Source organism: Cryphonectria parasitica (assembly GCF_011745365.1).
Source record: "Cryphonectria parasitica EP155 unplaced genomic scaffold M406scaffold_3, whole genome shotgun sequence".
Classification (NCBI taxonomy): domain Eukaryota; kingdom Fungi; phylum Ascomycota; class Sordariomycetes; order Diaporthales; family Cryphonectriaceae; genus Cryphonectria; species Cryphonectria parasitica.
Window position 1 is genome coordinate 1,730,940 of NW_024468911.1, and position 18,365 is coordinate 1,749,304.

An 18,365-nucleotide genomic window follows, 5' to 3' on the forward strand; every position below is an offset into this window, starting at 1 on the left:
CCCGCACTGCTAAGTCGACTGAGACACACAACGTATTTGATTTCGGCGCCACCGCCTACACTTTGACGCCAACATTCTCTCCCGGTTTTTTTCTTACACCGCAAAATTCAACCTTCATACAGACATCAACACCATCTCCCTCTCCCACAACCCCTGGACAAGTCATCATGGCAGAGACAGCAGTACCAATCCCGTCCCCTCCGGGGCTGCCTCTCATCGGCAATGTCACAGACATCGACCCCAACTTTCCTCTGGGCTCATTATTGAACATGGCAGAGACTTATGGTACGTCGTCTTGAAAAACCAAAAAAACCCAAAAAAAAAAAAAAAACCCAAAAAAAAAATAATAAATCGAGAGAGTCAAAAGAATTCCCGGGACTGACACACACACTCTCTGTCTCTCATGATCAGGTGAGATATACCGGATGAACCTCGCAGGAAGAAGCGTGGCCGTGGTATCCTCATACGCCCTCATCAATGAGGTCTGCAACGAGAAGCGGTTCAAGAAGGAGATCAAGGGCGTGCTCTCCGAAGTCAGGTCGGGCGTGCACGACGGCCTCTTCACGGCCAAGGGACCCGAGGAGCCCAACTGGGGGATCGCCCACAGGGTGCTGATGCCCGCCTTCGGCCCCATGTCCATCAACGGCATGTTCGAGGACATGCACGACATTGCGAACCAGCTGGCCATGAAGTGGGCGCGGCACGGGCCCAGCCACCCCATCAAGGTCACCGACGACTTCACGCGGCTGGCCTTGGACACGCTGGCCCTGTGCTCCATGGACTACCGGTTCAACTCTTTCTACCACGACGAGATGCATCCTTTTATCGAGGCCATGGGTGGGTTTCTGGTCGAATCGGGCAACCGCTCGCGGCGTGCTCTCCCGTCCATCTTCTACCGGGAAGCAGATCGGAAGTACGAGAAGGACATTGAGATCATGCGCAAGACGGCCGATGATGTGCTCAAGTACAGAAAGGAGAACCCTTCTGATCGCAAAGACCTGTTGAATGCCATGCTTAACGGCAAGGATCCGAAAACAGGCCAGAAAATGACGGATCAGAGCATTACGGATAACCTCATCACATTCTTGATCGCAGGCCACGAGACTACTGGCGGCACGCTGTCGTTTGCCTTTTACAACCTGCTCAAGCACCCCGAGGTGTACCGCAAGGCACAGCAGGAGGTTGACGAGGTTGTGGGCACAGGACCCATCACAGTGGAGCACGTCTCGAAACTGCAGTATATTCAGGCTGTAAGTGACCTCTTTCCTTTGACGTTGACCAGATGACGCCGCACTATGGCAGGATCGGAACTGACATGAGAAACCCGCCTCTGCCCCAAAACAGATCCTGCGTGAAACGTTACGACTCACGCCCACCATTGCCAGTATAGCCGTCAGCCCACGCAAAGATGAGATTATTGGTGGCAAGTACCAGTTGACAACCCAAGACACACTGCTGCTCCTGGTTGCAAAATCACAAGTCGACCCTGCTGTCTTTGGAGAGACGGCACAAGAATTCCAGCCCGAGAGGATGCTGGAGGACAACTTCAACCGCCTCAACAAAGAATTCCCCAACTCCTGGAAGCCCTTTGGCAATGGCGAGAGAGCGTGTATTGGACGGCCTTTTGCCTGGCAGGAAGCAACACTGGCCATCGCCCTCCTCCTGCAGAACTTCAACTTTATGTTTGACGATCCCAGCTACACGCTGACGCTGCAACAAACGCTCACCATCAAGCCGAAAGACTTCCAGATGCGCGCGGTACTCCGCCACGGGCTCACAGCCACTCAGCTGGAACATCGGCTCAACGGTACCACACCCACACCCCTGGAGAACTCGGTTGCCAGCCTGTCGCTTTCGCCGGGCCAGAAAGCCACGGCTAACAAGGGCAAGCCGATGAGCGTCTTCTACGGGTCAAACGCCGGCACCTGTGAATCTCTGGCCAGCCGTCTCGCCACCGACGCAACCAAGCACGGGTTCAATGTCGCCACAATTGATTCTCTAGATGTGGCTCATCAGAATCTCCCCACTGATCAGCCCGTCGTCATCATCACAGCGTCCTACGAAGGCGAGCCCCCAGACAACGCGGCTCTTTTCTGCAACTGGATCCAGGGCCTGAAGGGCAAGGAGCTGGAAAATGTGTCGTTTGCTGTGTTTGGATGTGGTCACCACGACTGGGCGGCGACATTTCACAAGATCCCGAAGATGGTCGATGTCACTCTCGAGAAGCTTGGTGCAGCAAGACTGGCACCATTGGGGGTTGCTGATGCCGCCGAGTCTGACTTGTTCTCGAGGTTCGAGGCGTGGGAGGACGAGATCCTTTGGCCATCTCTGAAGGAGAAGTACGGCGTCGCTGCAGCAGATTCTCAAAATGGAGAGTCTCTCCAGAGCGGCGTTTCGGTCGAGATCTCCACACCTCGATCCTCGACTCTGAGGCAGGATGTGAAGGAGGCTGTTGTTCTGTCGACGAGCGACCTAACTTCCCCCGAGGCTCCCACCAAGAAGCATATGGAGATCCAGCTCCCCAGCGACAGGTCCTACTCTGCTGGTGATTATCTCGCCGTCTTGCCAATCAACCATAAGGATGTCGTCCACCGCGCCCTCCGACGATTCAAGCTACCTTGGGATGCCCACGTCACCATCAAATCCGACAGTGCCACCACTCTGCCTACGGGCTACCCCGTGCCTGCCTCTGATGTCCTGGGCGCATATGTAGAGCTCCTGCAACCGCTGACCAAGCGAAGCATCACCGCACTGAGCGAGGCAGCAGAGGACGAGGTCACGAAGACCGCCCTAGAGCGTCTCTCCGGAGAAGGCTACGCCGACATCGTGAGCAAGCGCGTGTCCCTGCTCGACCTCCTGGAGCAGTTCCCTTCGGTCAACCTCCCCTTTGCAACCTTTCTTTCTCTCCTCCCGCCGATGCGCGTCCGCCAGTACTCCATCTCCTCCTCCCCCCTCGCGGACCCGACGCACTGTACTCTCAGTTACTCCGTCCTCGATGCCCCCGCCCTGTCCGGCACGGGCCAGCGGTACCTGGGCGTCGCCACTTCTTACCTCGCCAGCCTGCAGCCGGGCGATAAGCTGCATGTCGCCATCCGCCCCAGCCACGCGAGCTTCCACCTTCCCATCGACAGCGAAAAGACGCCTGTCGTCATGATCGCGGCAGGGACAGGTCTGGCTCCCTTCCGTGGGTTTATCCAAGAGCGGGCCGCTATGCTCGCCGCGGGGCGCAAACTCGCGCCGGCCATGCTTTTCTTTGGCTGCCGGCATCCGGACCAGGATGACCTGTACCGAAAGGAACTGGAGAGGTGGCAAGAATTGGGGGCAGTGGACGTGCGGCGGAGCTACTCGCGTCTTGCTGAGGCCAGCGAGGGTTGCGCTCATGTGCAGGACCGGCTGTGGCTGGACCGGCGCGATGTGCAGAGCCTTTGGGACGCGGGCGCCAAGGTATACGTCTGTGGGAGTAGGGGCGTATCGGACTCGGTGCGGGAGGTGGCTATTCGGATGTATGTGGACGGGGCCAAGGAGAGGCATGGGAAGGAGTTGAGTGTAGAGGAGGCGACGGAGAGGTTTGATGCTGTGCGGTACGAGAGGTTCGCCACGGATGTTTTTGACTGAGGAAATTAGTGGGAGGATACGTGCTTAGATTTCAGTCCTGGTCTTATTATGAGCACAATATGGTTAGAAGGGTATTTTATGAATGGGATAGAGGGTAATAGATTGGATATTAGATTAGATATAGACATGGTTTTGTCACTGTCGACGGCTTTGAGCTTCCTGGCCTTCGGATTGCTAGACTCGTGACACGATTCCATATTCTCAGGAGATGGAGCAGTACCGTCAGAGCTCTATTGAGGTGTTACATGTTGCACTCTAAAGGAAGGAAGGAAGGAAGCAAGGTTTGGCAGAAAGAAAAGAGGAAGGAAGCCAAGTTTAGCGCAGGCTGGCTGAAGCTCTCTGGGAAACGAAGGGGCAGGTGCCAACCAGGCACGCACGGGGTCGCCTTTGAATTTTTGCACTCGGGCATTAAACCATTCTCAGGGATCGAAGTCACGAATGTATATGTGTTTTATCATCCAATATTTTTCTGGGGAGCCCAGTACTGAAAATATTTCGGTAAACATTACCTTTCATTTTCGTATAGCCTCATGAGTCCTTCAGCTGATTCGGTGTTGCATTTTAAAGGCCATCTGTAGACCACGTACTGCTCCTGGTCTGTACTTGAGGTACTAACAACTCTGGGTCTCGCCCATATACTGTATATCTAATGCACGCTCTCATAGACGATTGTTAGATATGCAAATTGATCTGCGCACGTCATAAGCTCGGTTGGTTGTTTGCCCGGGCTGAGTCGGTGGCTGTCTTGGTTCTGGGCAGCGTGTTTCGGAAACAGTCAAACTCAGAAAGTATATTACCTTGAGCTATTTCAGCTCGTCAAATTCATCATGATTATAACTCGATGACCACGGCACAATCGGAATCATGGCTCACGTCCCTCTTCTAGCTTATCTCCGGCTCATAGCCCTCGTTACCGTCCTCCGCATCGTCACCCGCTGGAAAGCCCGCAGTGTCTTGCGCCACGATCAACTGCTCGCCGACGCTAGATATCCCGTGAGGCGAGAGCGCATCCGAATTCCCACACGCGACTCGGGTCGTTCCATCACCGCCGACCTGTACATTCCGTCCTCGTCCTCGTCCTCATTCGACATTGAGAAGCCCCGGCCTCTCCTCGTGAACTGGCATGGCAGCGGTTTCGTGCTCACCGGCCTGCTACGGACCAACGCACTCTTCTGCGCCCGTGTCGCCCACGAGCTCGGCATCCTCGTCCTCGACGCAGACTATCGTAAAGCACCAGAGCATCCCTTCCCGGCCGCTGTGCACGACGCAGAGGACGTGCTGCGGTGGGTTGCGACGGTGGCCACGACGGACTACTACCACCACACATACCAATTCGACCCCACCCGCGTCGCCGTCTCGGGGTTCAGCTCAGGCGGATCTCTCGCGCTGGGCGCTGCGTCGGTCCTGCGCCGAGGTAGTCTGGGCCTCGACATCTGTGGCGTAGTTGGCGTGTACCCAGGGACAGACATGGTAACCGCTCCTGCGGACAAGAAACCCCCTCGCGAGGGTGTCGCCCCACCCATCGACACGAGGACGATGGAGCTGTTTCGGGACTGCTATGTGCCGGACCCAAGTGTGAGGGCGGACCCTCTTGCTTCGCCAGTGCGGGCAGAGGTGGGCTTGTATCCTAATTTCGTGACCATCTTCACGTGTGAGGGGGATAGGGTTGCTCCTGAGGGCTTGGAGCTTGTTAGGAGGTTAGAGGCCGGGGACGAGGGAACTGACGGGTCGAGGGTGGTGGTGAGTGAGATGATGCTGGATGTTGGGCATGGGTTTGATGCTGGGGCCGAGGAGGGAACAGTTGCCTGGGAGAGGCGGGAGGAGATGTATCAGATGGCTGTGAAGAGCTTGAAGAGAGCATTGACGATCGTGTAGATATCTCTCTCTCGCCATGGGTAATTCATGATTCTCCTTGTCAGCATTTTGGGCACCTTTTAATTGAGATCATCGAGAATGAAGAAGAACGTAAAGTATCTACAGTAGGCCGCGGCCGATGATAAGACTTGATGCAAGCAAGATGAGAGAATCTCAAAATCATGCCATTCGAGCATAATGGATCTTGTTGACGGCCAATTTCTCTGGCTGCATTATCGAAGTGATCGAGAGCGAGGCCTCTTCTAATATCAGATCTCGTCGGAACTGGAGCAAAGTCCCGGCTCAGCCAGGCATTCTCCGATTTACATCATGCTTACAGACAATTCTAAGCAAGCTAAAAAAAAAAATGACATTTTCGGGTTTTTTGACGCTTCTCAGCACATGTCGCTGGTTATTCGAGCTGATAACTGCCCCAAAACACCAGAAGTTGGCCGTCCTGGTTGGCGTGTTGGCGTTGGCAGAGAGACATGATTTACTGCTGGACATGGTAAATTCAGTAGAGGAAATACCCCCTATTTGGCACCACAGTGAACTTCCAGTGACCGGCCCCTTCTAGATTGGCCCCCTGAAGCCTCCCTGTGAAGGCATCTCCAGGTCCTACTTACAATGGACGGTGTGGGCCCACCCACCTTCCCTGCAGGTACCCACAGGGGCTGCTGGACCGTGCCCGCCGAAATTTTGAAATTTTCAATCAAGATGAAAACAAAACAAAAACATAACAGTAAACAAACTAGACTCCAGCGCAACATCTGCTGTTCTCACTCTTACAAACATACAGAGATACACACAAATACACCATGGCACGAGCAAAACATGCCAAGGACGGAAATACGCCTACCAAATCCAGCAAACAAGACCGCAAGATGGACGCCAAATACAGCCCCAAGAAGCAGAACGTCCAGCGCGTAAAAAAGTACAAGCAGGCCAAACGCGCCAAACAAGTCCAGGCCCTCGAGAGCGCCATCAGGGCCGCAGAGAGCCCGGCGTCCAAGAAGGCGCTGGCGGCGCTGGAAGCACAGGTCTTCCAGCCATGGAAGTTCCGGGGCAGCAAAGGGGGCAGCAAGGTGGCGCAGCTCGAGAAGCTGGTCAAGGAGCAGCAGGAGGAGATTCGCGGGCTGCGAAAGATGGTGCTGGTGGGCAAGGGCGGGCCCAAGTTAGAGCCGGTGAGCCCGAACGTGATAAGGGGGGCGGCAGGCAAGGATGATGAGCCGGATTCTTCACCCGTGAAGATCAGGGAACAGCTCGCGAATGACATTGCTCCCTCTAACGAGGAGGAGGACGAAAACGCGCAAGAGGTGGTGCTGGAGACTACTGAGGGTGCTGAGCCGGAGCAGATGGATGTGGAGCCTGCAGTAGTTCCCAGCATTGAGGACGAGGCTGTCGAGTATCCGACACTCCCATCCGTTGAGGTCGACGACGTGCAGGAGACATCCGAGGAAATCAAGTCCGGCGAGAATGGTACAGAACAGCAACAGCAGCAATCCGAGGAGCTAGAGGCCAGCCAACCTCAACAACAAGAATCAACTGCTGCTGTGGACACACCGTCAAAACCGCCCAGGAGGCATACCAGAGCATCTAGTGCGGACTCGCATGCCGGCACACCTCGAAACGTGAGGCGGTCTCCGCGGAAGAGGATGGTGAAAAAGCTGTAAAGAGAGTGTCACGATTTTTCTGGTTTTTTTTTTTTTTTGGGAGGGAAAGTCGACTCAAGAAACCACACGCATGGGCACTGAAGCCGGATGAGCGTGCGGCTACTAAATGCATTTGCTTTATTCGCGTCGGATTTTTATACGCATCTGGCAATGACGGCAAAAATACATCACATCGCACTTAATTCAGCCCAAAAGAAGGTGACAATATAAATGCGTGTCAATTTCAGAGTCCTCACTCTCACCTCGGTTCATGCGATGATATGTATGTTGATTTCTCATCAGCAAAGGGTTTTTTCTTTTCTTCTATTTACCTCCGAGTGACTCACCGGCTGTAAAGTTGGATCGCGGTGGAGCCGAAGAAGGGTCTTTCGGTCAATGCCGGCTCCCGGCAACCGCCCATCGACTGACTGTTATCTCGTCGCTAAGCACGGCGCCCACTATGCTATACAATACGCCCATCCTCTTCGACGCTTTTACAAACTGATATAAAGAGTGAAGCAATCTCCTATTCAAGAAAACGAGAAAAATCTCGACTCAGTTTCTTGTTACACATCTCACGGCAGCCAAACAAAATATCTCTCGGTCTTGTGATTGGTAACAGGACGACCTCCTCAAGACCGCCATCCAACAGAGCCTCAGCCAAGAGTACACACTTCGCAATGCCTCTGGACCCAACTCTCAAGCTCCGCCCAGGCCGCCCATCTGACGTACCCGCCCTGGCCGACATCTTCCTCGATGCCTTTTCAGGAAACCCCATCGGTCAGAATTTCTTCCCCCGCGACACGCCCTCCGCCCGCAGCTTCTGGACCAACACCCTGACCGAGGAGATCCATGATCCCAAGGTCAACTTCCTCGTCGTTACCGCCACAAAAGACCACGCCAGCCCCTCTTCCGCGGACCAAGATGAGCAGCCCATCATCGCCTTTGCCAAATGGGTTCGGCCGCTCCCGCCAGGCACACCCCAGGCGCCTTGGCCCGCGGATGACGAGTGGCCCGCGGACGGCGATCCGCCGCGCGCAGCCGTCTTCTTCCGGAAGCTGGCGGGTATGCACGAGGAGATCATGGGCGCGCGAGCCCACTGGTATTTGGAGATCATTGTCACGCGGGCGGCGCATCAGGGCCGCGGGGCGGGGGCCATGCTGATGCAGTGGGGTGCGGAACGTGCGGATCGGGAGGGTGTGGAGTGTTATCTGGATGCGACGCCTGCAGGGAAGCCGCTATATGAGAGGTTCGGGTTTCGAGATGCGGTGGAGACATGGCCGTTCTTTGATGAGCAGTATCGGCACTCGTTCATGGTGAGGAAACCGAAGGGGTGGCAGGAAGGTGTGAATGAGTCGTCCTAGGGCAATCTGACGGCGGCCCTTGGATAACGGCAGTTCGTCCTCCGCTCCTAAGTGGAACTTCATATGTAAGGCAAGACAGGGCCCAGAATTGCAAGACGCAAACTGAGGGTCAAGAAAAAAGACCATCGCAACTCCTGCAACCAATATGTAGAATATGCTATTCTTGTAATGGGGCCTTGATAACCAACTTTGAACAGAGAGTACTGAGATAACGTCAACGTGCAGATGTTTCAGAGCAAAATGATTACATGACACCTCGAACACGAAGAAATGATTACAAATAGTCCAATAAACTAAAAGTGGGGGCACAGGGCGGGCGCGTGTATGTGTTTTTGTGTGTGAAGGGTGGAGGAACGAGAAAGGGGCCATCTAGAATAAGAAGTAGCTTCGAAATGGAGACAGGACCATAGATGTGATTGGGAAGAGGAGAGTGCCGCTGGTGTGGTGGGAATAAACAGCAGGCGAGAAGGGTCAAAAAGCGGCAAGAGGAACAGAACAAATTAGGAAGATGCAATGAGTGGGGAACAACATTGAATGCAAGGAAACAGCAAGGGAAAAGCCCAGACACGAGAAGAAAAACAGAAAGTGGAAAGAAGAAAAAGAACTGCTGCTAAAACTTGCCTCCTACAGCAGTTTCCTGCAGCGTTAAGTTCATGCCACAACACCTCCTCATTTCTTAAATGAGAATGGTCATAATATTCCAAAGTTGTCCTGTCGGCCATTTCGTTCAGAAATAGAAGTTGCTATCACCACGTAGTTGAAGGGATATCATTGCAAGAGGCAAAACTAAATTACAATTCAGGCTCAAGTCCTTTGGGATCACCGACCAGAAGAAGTGCAGAAACACGAATTGACCTGTTGATGCCGCTGGGCTCGGTTCAAATAAGGTTTGCGGCTCAGTGGATCAAACTAGGGAGAGGCTTTTGTCCTCCACAATTTCTGGGGAACTGTACCATCCTTCCTGTCTGCGGCTGTGTGCTAATTATGGCATGTATGTAGTAAGTCTTGACTTTAGAGTGTCTAAGGGAGGAGTTGACTTGTTCAGCCTGTATCTGCCGATATTCCCAAATCTATTCTCTGTGGCACAGACAAGATAAACCTGTCCATTTAGTATGGTCAGCCCTTCCCGCACCTGCATTGGTGAGCTGTAGGTGCAGCTTCTAATCTACTTCAAATCCAACTTTTGCATGAAACAAAATCAATATGGTGCAGGGGTAGAACAATAAGCAAATACAAAGTAATGACACCAGATACTACATTTCAATGTACCCTTGTTTTCAGGGCATCTTTTTGGTTGGGGGAAAAGTCATGGGAAGAAAAGTACTGCAGCAGGCAGCAGGCAGCACAGCATACCCATGCTGTAGTAGGCACATGCAGGTAAAGCTCACTATGAGAGTAGTTATCTAACTAGGCATCCCTGGCGATGATGACACACTACTATGGTATGTTCTTGATGTACAGGGACATCATCAATGTGTTTCAAGAATCCATTAGATACTGCGGTCTACCTGAAGATGCCTTCTGGATCCACTTGGTACTGGCGGCCCGCATATGGTATGTGCACTTCCTGTGCAAGCAGACAGGGGGGTCCTTTGGATCCACGTACCCTGCTGTGTTGAATGGTTGAACGGGTTGGATATCGCCTTCTCAGCACTAAGAGCTCCCCCAGGTACGCTCTTGCTTTTTCTTTTCAAATTTCCATTTCTTATCTATTTTCGTTTGTTTTGGTCTCTCGCCTCTCCCACTCAGAGTATTCCCTCGATCTCACTTTCATTCTTGATTCTTTGAATTTTCTTCTTTTTGGAACTTTCTTGTATCTGGCCAACTTTGATTAGCGAAACTGAGGCAGGACTGTTGCTGACACCATTCATCATCATCTTGCTTTCCTCAAGCCCATCCCCAGTTTCTCTGGTGCTTGGGGAAGAAGAAGAGAGCAAACCTAGTTGCATAGGCTGCATCATCAACATTGGCTACCTGCTGCTACCAACCAACAGTGTCAACCCTGTAACAGTAAGCCTCATCTTTCTCCATTTCCCCAACTCGGGGTACTTTGATGACAGGGCGGGCATGGGACCACCTCACTAACTCAACTGCCACAGCCCTCGTTGCTGCTGCAACTTGTTGAGATCCTTCCACCTCTCTCTTCAAACCCTTGCGCATGCCACAGCAGAATCAGGGACGAGAGGTCAGGATCCGCACCAGGCCAGAGTGTCATTGAAATATAGGATAGTTTCACCGGCAGTCAGATCAGGCCGCCCCTAACCAGCAAATCACCCTGCAGCTGACTGGCCGTCTATCAGGTAAGCAATGAATCAACATTCAGCCCCCTCAGACAACCTGACAGCACATACATTCTTATTGTATGCCACAGCTCAGCCTGATAGTGGTTCTTCTTGTTGTTGCTCCCTACAGAGTCCTTTGTCCCTCGTGGTGATCAAATTTATCTGCGGGGCCGACGTCTTGTCTATGGCTGCTGTGGCTGACGGGGATAGCAGTACCCGCATTGTACACCTACCATACCCCTCACCAAACCTGACCAGCTACTGTCACAACTTTCCAGCCTCGCCTTGTCCTGATATTTTTTATTCTATGATTTTCCTTCTACTCAAACCTGAACCTTTCCTCGGAGCATCCTTGAAAAGAATCTGACAACCATTGTTCACTCTTCCAGTCCTGCTGGCACCAGATTCTAAAGTCTGTGTTGAAGACAAACACCTCCAAAGCTGTATTGCTTCTCCCTACTTCTTTGGTAGGGCTGCTAAGCTGTGCCCCGCCATTTCTTGTACATCCTCAACTACCGCCCACCATGGACTCGGTTCCACAACAAGCGACTGCCGTTCTTCGAGAGGGTGGCCCCTCAGGAGCTCGATCCCATAATGCCGAGTTCAAGGCCGACGGGGCTGGCGCTGTCAAAGCAGACGACGACAAGAGCCAAGACGGCTTTGAAGATACGATCAGCAAGCCAAAGAGCGACGAGTCAGAGGAGCAATCTGCTGATGGCAAAACGAGGAACGACAACTCAAAGGGAAGAAAGAAGAAGAAGTCTATTTCAATGGGCGATGACGACTCTTCTTCCTCTTCCACCTCCGACAGTGGAGATGATAAGCCTGACCTACTACCCCAAGATATAGCAGCTCGCGGCCCTAGGAAGGATCTCGATGCCGATAATCCGCAGTTTCGTCCTACCGAGGAGACCGTCGGCTCTTTGGAGGCCAAGTCGCAACTTCTGGAGGCCCCGACGGGAGCTTCTAACGTTTCTACCCCGGCCTTCAAAGCGGAAGACAGGGAAGACGACGAAAACAGGGTAGACGATACAGATCACAAAGATCTTGCCGTCGTTACGAAGACGGATCCGAAAACGTCCAGGACTGAGGTGGATATTAGGGCTCTTATCGCCAGCGAAGTGCAAAAGCAGTTTCAATGGTCCTTTCAGCTACTGGGCAAAGGACCGCCTCCGCCCCCTATCACACAGCCTGCTCAGCACGGCCCTATCGTACCCAAGCCTACAGCAAGTGCGGGTCATAACAATGGCCCGCGAGAATTGATTCCAGACCAATTACAGATGATAAAGCAAGCCGCGACTGCCAACCCAGTCTACCGTGCAGTTGCGGCTCGGATCAGACCGCCCATGCCAGGCGAGACCTCCGGGATGATCAACCTCCTCGATGATGTGGATGATGATGAACTCAACCCAGAAGGTGAGAGCCGACTGGCGCGAGGCCCACAGGTCCAGAAGAAGCAGCCCGCTAAGTCCGTTGACTCGTCGACGAGAAAGAGGCCCAAGAAGTTCGACTACAAGCGGGTTGATCAGGTCTGGAACAATGCCTTGCACAACTTCCAACTTCAAGAGACGGCAGAGCCTGCGAGCCAGACCAAGTACGAGGGCTACTGCTTCCACGTCCGTCGGACATTCGACTGGGAGGGTAAATTCAAGGCTACTTACGTTGACATCAAGAGCAAGATATTGCGGCAATCTCTTCAGGAGGTGATGGGAGACGTCAAGGGCGTCAGTCTGGTGGAAGAGACCCCAAAGCTGGATCCCAACCTGTTGTTCCTATACCTTGAAGACATGCGCACGCACGCCAAAAGCCTGGGCAGGGAGGCCGAGAGCCCTCCAGGGGCCAACGAGGAGGAACGCCAGAAAGCATCTGAGAGTCTGCTGGAGCGGCAGAAACACCTGGAGGTTCTGGTCGAGTATATTGACAAGGACTTTAAGCAGGTCAAGGAATCGCTCTACCCCATGCTCGAACATGGCTTGATTACTTTCGACCTGCTCTGGGCCCTCTGGAAGCCCAACACCTTGGCCTACACAACGACCTATGGTTCGCACGAAGACCCGCGAGTGTTCAGAGTGGACACTGCTGAGAAACATAGTCACATGTCCAAGGGCGAATTCTACTACATTGATGGCAAGTATTTCGAGTACGATGGCAAGCAATTTGGATATGGCCGTATGATTGAAGAGATCAATGAGTTCCATGGGGCCAAAAAGATCACCAGCCTCAATTGCTACCCTCTCAGGTTCCACAAGCGTGAGGAGAAGATCCGCAATGAACTGATTGAGCGCGGGAAGAAATTCGTCTCGCTCAGCGGAGTTCACTACAAGGCCTTCCAGGGCATGGCCTACTACAAGAAGAAGAAAGCAGTCGTCAAGGTGAACGTGAACGGCAGGGTCATGGTCGACACTGCCATTCACCGCCGCATCAATCCCAACTACCCGATCTCTGTTGTCCGACCCAAAGATCACAGCGGTCTCGGGGACGCCGATGACTCGGATGATGACGGTGATGGCAGGGGAGGCGATGATAACGATGACACCAGAATCAAGTACGTCACTAAATTCATCAAGGACGACAAGGGCAGGGTATCGGTGGTCCGGATGACCAAGGAGGAGGCACAAGACTTCGGCAAGGAGAAGCTGGCCAAGGTGGAGAGTCAACTGGATGACAACGACGAAACCAGTGATGACGAAGAGGAAGGAGACGACAAGCCCAAGGAACCAAAGAAGCCAGTTGTGTTCACCGATGACGAGTACCTCACGGCCTCTTCGCTCGTGCTGGGCTTCTCTTTTGGAGAGAAGCTGTGGCTGGAGTTTACCGTGTCAGGCATCAAAGACGTCTCCTGGAATGTGAAAGCGTATGAGTCCTTGGTGTTGGAGGCCAGGACCAAGGACACTGTCAAGGTTTGTGCGGATCAACAGGTGTCGCACGTCTCAGGAAGTACGAGCTAACGACCGAGGAAATCCAGGCTCTCGTAGAGTCTCACAAATACCATGCAGCAGAGTCCATTGATGATGTGATTCAGGGCAAGGGCAAAGGACTGGTCGGTATGTCACTAGAAAACCGCCCCCCCCCCCCGGCCCCCCTTCCCCTCACAAAGCTTGTACGATGGTCCGTCTGACTGACTTTGTTTGATGAAAGCGGTCCTACACGGACCACCCGGCACGGGCAAAACCCTCACGGCGGAAGGCATCAGCGAGCTGCTTGAGTGCCCACTGTACATGGTCTCTGCAGGCGAGCTGGGTACAGACTCGCGCATCCTCGAGACGGAGCTGCAGCGAATCCTCGATATCTGCCACGCCTGGGGCGCCATCCTACTCCTGGACGAGGCCGACGTCTTCCTGGAGAAGCGCAACATGCACGAGATCCACCGCAACGCGCTCGTCAGCATCTTTCTGCGCCAGCTGGAGTATTTCCAGGGGATCCTGTTCCTGACCACCAACAGGGTGGAGACCTTTGACGACGCCTTCCAGTCTCGGATCCACATTGCTCTGCGGTACGACCCTCTGGACCTGCGCGCCAAAAAGACCGTCTTCAAGATGTTTGTGGATCGGGCCCGGGCGCAGCAGAAGACCATGCAGGACAAGATCTGCTTCACGGACGAGGACTACGACAGCCTAGCCCGACATGACCTCAACGGCCGACAGATCAAGAATACGGTCATCCGTGCCCAGGCTCTGGCGGTCAACAAGGGCGAGCCACTTGCCATGAAGCATGTCCGACAGATTTGTGAGTCGTCTCCCCTTACCCCTCGTTCTTGTTTTGCTTGTTCGTGCGCCCAGCTTCTAACACTGTGCCAGTGGATGTACAGGTCAGCTTTGACAGGGACCTCAAGGGCGGCACTGGATATCAGGATGCCATGAGGAGCTACTTCTGAGCGTGCCTTATCTCTCGCCTCCTGACACAGCCCCTTTCCTGCAGTCTCACTTGCACCTTGGGTCGGACTATTAATCCAATATTATGTCCTGTTCCCTTTATACAGAGGGCTCAGAGTTCTGTCATGATCACAGAGCAGACATTATACAGTGACAAGAGGATGACAAGACCGTTTGTTAGAGGTAGCGAAGCATGCGGCTTGATAACTATCCTGAGTGGGCTGGTATCATTTTGTCGAGGGAATGTCGGCTCACTTTAGTTTCTTGCCTTTGGATTCTTGTGGATGTTTTCTGGTTCTTTTATGCACCAGCGAAAAGTCTCGACTGTATAGCGATTGCCGTATCAATGAATAATTGCACAGGTCTGAAATACATGATGAATTGATTCGTCGGTTGAGAGGACGTCTTACTGATTGATCTGCTCAGGGTTAGGGGCCACTGAAGATCATGCAAGGATCACCCAGACATGCAATTCAATTGAATCATTTACCACGGCAACTCTTCAAGGCCAAGTCGCGTCGCGTCCCAGCTTCAGTTCAACGCCGCTGCAGCATCACGTGTAGAGCTTCTCGACCAGCCGCCAGCATATATTCGACACGGCTTGGTTGTCCAAGATACCTCTGCCCTACCGTTCTTTTGTCTCGATGTCATGACAATCTGCTCCAACAGCACAATATGGCCCACCCACTTCCACCGGGCCTCACACCCTCCGAGGTGTCGTTTCTATGCGAGATGGAAATGGTGACAGTCGTGCCAAGAGGGCGTCTCGACAGTATAGACCTTCTCAGTGTATGCCTCCGTCCCTGCGCAGTCTTTGGGCTTCTATTCTCCTCTCCTCTCCTGTCTTTTTTCTTTTTCTGCTGGGGAAAAGGAAAAAGAAAGCAAGGACTACCAAAACCCAGCTGACACTTCTTCTTCTCCTCCTTGTTCCTTCTCTACAGGGCACGACCCCGCCTCTCAAACCACCCCACCGCGCAGAGCTTCCCCTCTGGCTCGCCCTCCTCCTCAAAAAACAGCGCCGCGCCAACATCCTGCCCCCAGCCTGGCTACTCCCATCCTCCCTCGCCGAGATCATCCGTCAGGAGACCCGTGAGGACCCCCAGGCCTTCAGCAAACCCCCACCGCCGCCCGCCCGCGCCGACGGCCAAAGCGGCCTCGCGCACCGCATCAACACAGCCCCGCTTGGCGACAACGACGACGTGGTCCTCTCTCCGCCGTTCCTGCAAGGGTGTGTGGCCGGAGCACCGTCGGGCTACCTGCCATACCACTGGCTCGAGATGGCCGAGGTGCTTCTCGCGCATGCGGCCGACGACATGCCGGCGCCGGCGGGCGTGGTCAGGGGTCTACTGCGGGACCTAGTGGAGGCGCGCGCCGCCAAGATGCGGGCGAGCACCACGCAGCTGGAGGCGTTTGGGGGCGGCGTGATCAACCTGCGGGGCGTAGGCGCCATGGAGCTGGCGGAGAACAGGGGGTTCGTGCTGGGCGTGGTGGACGGCGTGCGCAAGCTTGGGGCCAGCGCCGAGGCGACGCGCAGGGAGGAAGAGGAGGAAGGTGGTGGGGTGGGCGAGGATGAGGAGAGCGATGAGGATATGGGGATATGATGACAAGAGCATGGGATGGGCTTTTACATGATCATATGGTGTTGTTGATCTCTTCACATTTACACTGGTCTGGTTGACCATACAAAGGGAAGGGGAAGAGGAAGAAGGAAGAAAAAGAATAAGGGAATAGAGGTGGCCATATCATATTCAGGACTGCATGGGACAGGCGTTGTTGGGATGGGGCTCATAAGCATGGCTACAGGTCGAAATATCGAGGATTTGAAAAGGTCCTCGAGGAGAAGAAGAAGAAAAAGGAGAAGAAAAGGCGTTTTCGCGTCAATTACATGCTAATTTTTGAGACCTACCAGTTCTCCCACGCCCACACACTTTGCGATCGATGTGTAAGTCCCATAAAGAGAGCGCGAGCGTGAGGACCAGTATGGGTCCCCAAGGTCAATAAATCAGGCTGTCCTCATCATACTGCTCGACGCAGCACTGCTCATCTGCACAGATCCCACTCCACGACCTTCCATTACACGGCCACTCGGCGAATATGGGCTTGTGGTACGGACAGACTGTGTCCTGCGACGACACCTCATGCGGCTGTCGAGCATTACCTGGAAAGTTATGGGCTGGTTCCGTCTCATGGGACCCGTCACATATCACTGGCCCATCGTCACCGCCAAGAGATAGTGCTGGCGGTGGTGGCGGTGGTGGTGTTGAAGGCTCTGGAACCGAGTCGTGTACTTCAGCAGTCTCAGATGCTCTCTTTCCTGAGGCAGCGCTGCTGTCACTTTCTACGAGCTTCGGGAAGTAGTCTTCAGATGAGTCGGAAGAGCTAGTTCGTCCTGCGACGGCAGAAACTGGCTTGAACACTTCTTCGACAAGATCTTCGGTGGTATAAACCACGACCATAGGCTCGAAGGTGGCTTGGGCCTGGACCTCATTCTTGATCGGCTCATCGTTGCAGCCGTTGAGGGAGAGTGAGTGCGTACTCTGTCTGATCTCCGGGGCCACCATAGTCTTCTCGGATATCTCCTCGGCCTGTTCAGAGAGGTGCGGATCCAGATCGCCGCGTCCCGACACCGACCACATCTGCTTAAATCTCCCAACCACATCCGCGTCCCAGCACGGTTTTCGGACCGGAAGAGAAGGTCTTCTTAGACTTGAAGATGCACCCTGTAGCTGTGGCAGATTAACACACACGGGGCTCGGCAGAGTATCTGGAGGAACAGCTGCAATAGAATCCGACAGGTGCATAGGCTGTTCTACCTGATCCCACACAGGACCGCTGAAAGGCGGTAACCGTGTGTGCGCACAAAGACCTTCCCACTCTTCGGGCGTCAAATTATCCAAGCTAGGTCCCATGTATGCAATCGGTGCTGAATCCTGTATGCCAACTGCTGGCGGTTCCATGGAGGCTATGGTAGTATCCTCGACGACCTCATACTGCTTTGACACAAGACTCATCCCTACATTAGCAGCAGCAGCAGCAGCAGCCTCTTGGCTTCCTGGTGTTCTGCTTGCATCCATGGTGATCGGAACATGAAACTCCTTACCATCCGGCGTGACGCCTGTAGCATACACCACAGTGGTGAAGCTCCGCCTGCCCGTGTCATCCTCCCCGTCCTCTACTCCCGCCAAATAACACAACCCAGCCTGCTTGGCCGTGTCAAACGAACGCTCCGTCTCCGCCGACGTGGCAGACCCCGCTGCATCATCCAAGCTGCCCGGCCTACTAGCGGCATCATCGTCGATCTCCATCGGGATACGGACCTGCGCGCCCCCTGCCGTCACGCCCAGCGCAAGGTCGACGGTGGGAGGTTGAGGCGACGAGACATCCTTACAGGATGCTACGGTGGTCGCCGCTGGCTGAGACTGCTGCTGTTTTCTGCGTCGGCGGGTCTCCATGGGCAGACCCTGTTCGAGTTTGGCCGTCTTCTCGCCTGCCTGGTTGAGTTTTTTGTAGGCTGAGCGGGTCATCCGTGTAGTTGGTGCTGCGACGGAGGCGCCAGCTCCAGCTCGTCGCTTATTCGCAGTATTGGCGGTGGGCTCCGCCTGGCGCTTCTTGTTTGTTGGCATTGTGAGTCACGTCTGGGTTTTCCAATGTAGTTACAGCGCTATTGGGTTTCCTTTTGTCGGTATTGGTGTTGCGTATATGTGTCAACTTGTTTCTTTCAAAAAG

The 18,365-nt window shown here is 54.0% G+C and overlaps 7 protein-coding genes across 7 annotated transcripts; 6 read left to right on the forward strand and 1 right to left on the reverse strand.

Annotated features, from left to right (window-relative positions):
* Nucleotides 1-167: 167 nt before the first annotated feature.
* M406DRAFT_39325 (uncharacterized protein) lies at nucleotides 168-3,615 on the forward strand (the record flags this gene model as incomplete). The annotated part of the gene is made up of 3 exons (XM_040924098.1): nucleotides 168-285; nucleotides 412-1,250; nucleotides 1,345-3,615. The coding sequence occupies 3 exons, from the start codon at nucleotides 168-170 to the stop codon at nucleotides 3,613-3,615; spliced, it is 3,228 nt and encodes a 1,075-aa protein (XP_040778101.1).
* An 841-nt stretch (nucleotides 3,616-4,456) lies between these two features.
* M406DRAFT_345308 (alpha/beta-hydrolase) lies at nucleotides 4,457-5,587 on the forward strand (the record flags this gene model as incomplete). The annotated part of the gene is made up of 2 exons (XM_040922065.1): nucleotides 4,457-4,488; nucleotides 4,602-5,587. The coding sequence occupies 2 exons, from the start codon at nucleotides 4,457-4,459 to the stop codon at nucleotides 5,488-5,490; spliced, it is 921 nt and encodes a 306-aa protein (XP_040778102.1). The 3' UTR covers nucleotides 5,491-5,587.
* Nucleotides 5,588-6,287: 700 nt separating this feature from the next.
* On the forward strand, nucleotides 6,288-7,142 carry M406DRAFT_328241 (uncharacterized protein; the record flags this gene model as incomplete). Its single annotated transcript, XM_040920304.1, has 1 exon — nucleotides 6,288-7,142. One exon carries the CDS (start codon nucleotides 6,288-6,290, stop codon nucleotides 7,140-7,142), a length of 855 nt encoding a protein of 284 aa, XP_040778103.1.
* Nucleotides 7,143-7,704: 562 nt separating this feature from the next.
* Nucleotides 7,705-8,670, forward strand: M406DRAFT_321483 (acyl-CoA N-acyltransferase). The gene has a single exon (XM_040919510.1). The coding sequence runs from the start codon at nucleotides 7,802-7,804 to the stop codon at nucleotides 8,483-8,485; it is 684 nt and encodes a 227-aa protein (XP_040778104.1). The 5' UTR covers nucleotides 7,705-7,801; the 3' UTR covers nucleotides 8,486-8,670.
* A 3,584-nt stretch (nucleotides 8,671-12,254) lies between these two features.
* Nucleotides 12,255-14,635, forward strand: M406DRAFT_11443 (uncharacterized protein; the record flags this gene model as incomplete). Its single annotated transcript, XM_040915369.1, has 5 exons — nucleotides 12,255-13,446; nucleotides 13,498-13,667; nucleotides 13,733-13,811; nucleotides 13,906-14,493; nucleotides 14,565-14,635. Coding segments are annotated over 5 exons (2,100 nt in total), but the record flags the coding sequence as incomplete, so codon positions are not given.
* Nucleotides 14,636-15,314: 679 nt separating this feature from the next.
* M406DRAFT_337984 (GINS complex, PSF2 component) lies at nucleotides 15,315-16,240 on the forward strand (the record flags this gene model as incomplete). Its single annotated transcript, XM_040921309.1, has 2 exons — nucleotides 15,315-15,428; nucleotides 15,581-16,240. 2 exons carry the CDS (start codon nucleotides 15,315-15,317, stop codon nucleotides 16,238-16,240), a joined length of 774 nt encoding a protein of 257 aa, XP_040778106.1.
* Nucleotides 16,241-17,652: 1,412 nt separating this feature from the next.
* Nucleotides 17,653-18,262, reverse strand: M406DRAFT_328245 (uncharacterized protein; the record flags this gene model as incomplete). The annotated part of the gene is made up of 2 exons (XM_040920305.1): nucleotides 17,653-17,699; nucleotides 17,740-18,262. The coding sequence occupies 2 exons, from the start codon at nucleotides 18,260-18,262 to the stop codon at nucleotides 17,653-17,655; spliced, it is 570 nt and encodes a 189-aa protein (XP_040778107.1).
* Nucleotides 18,263-18,365: the final 103 nt, after the last annotated feature.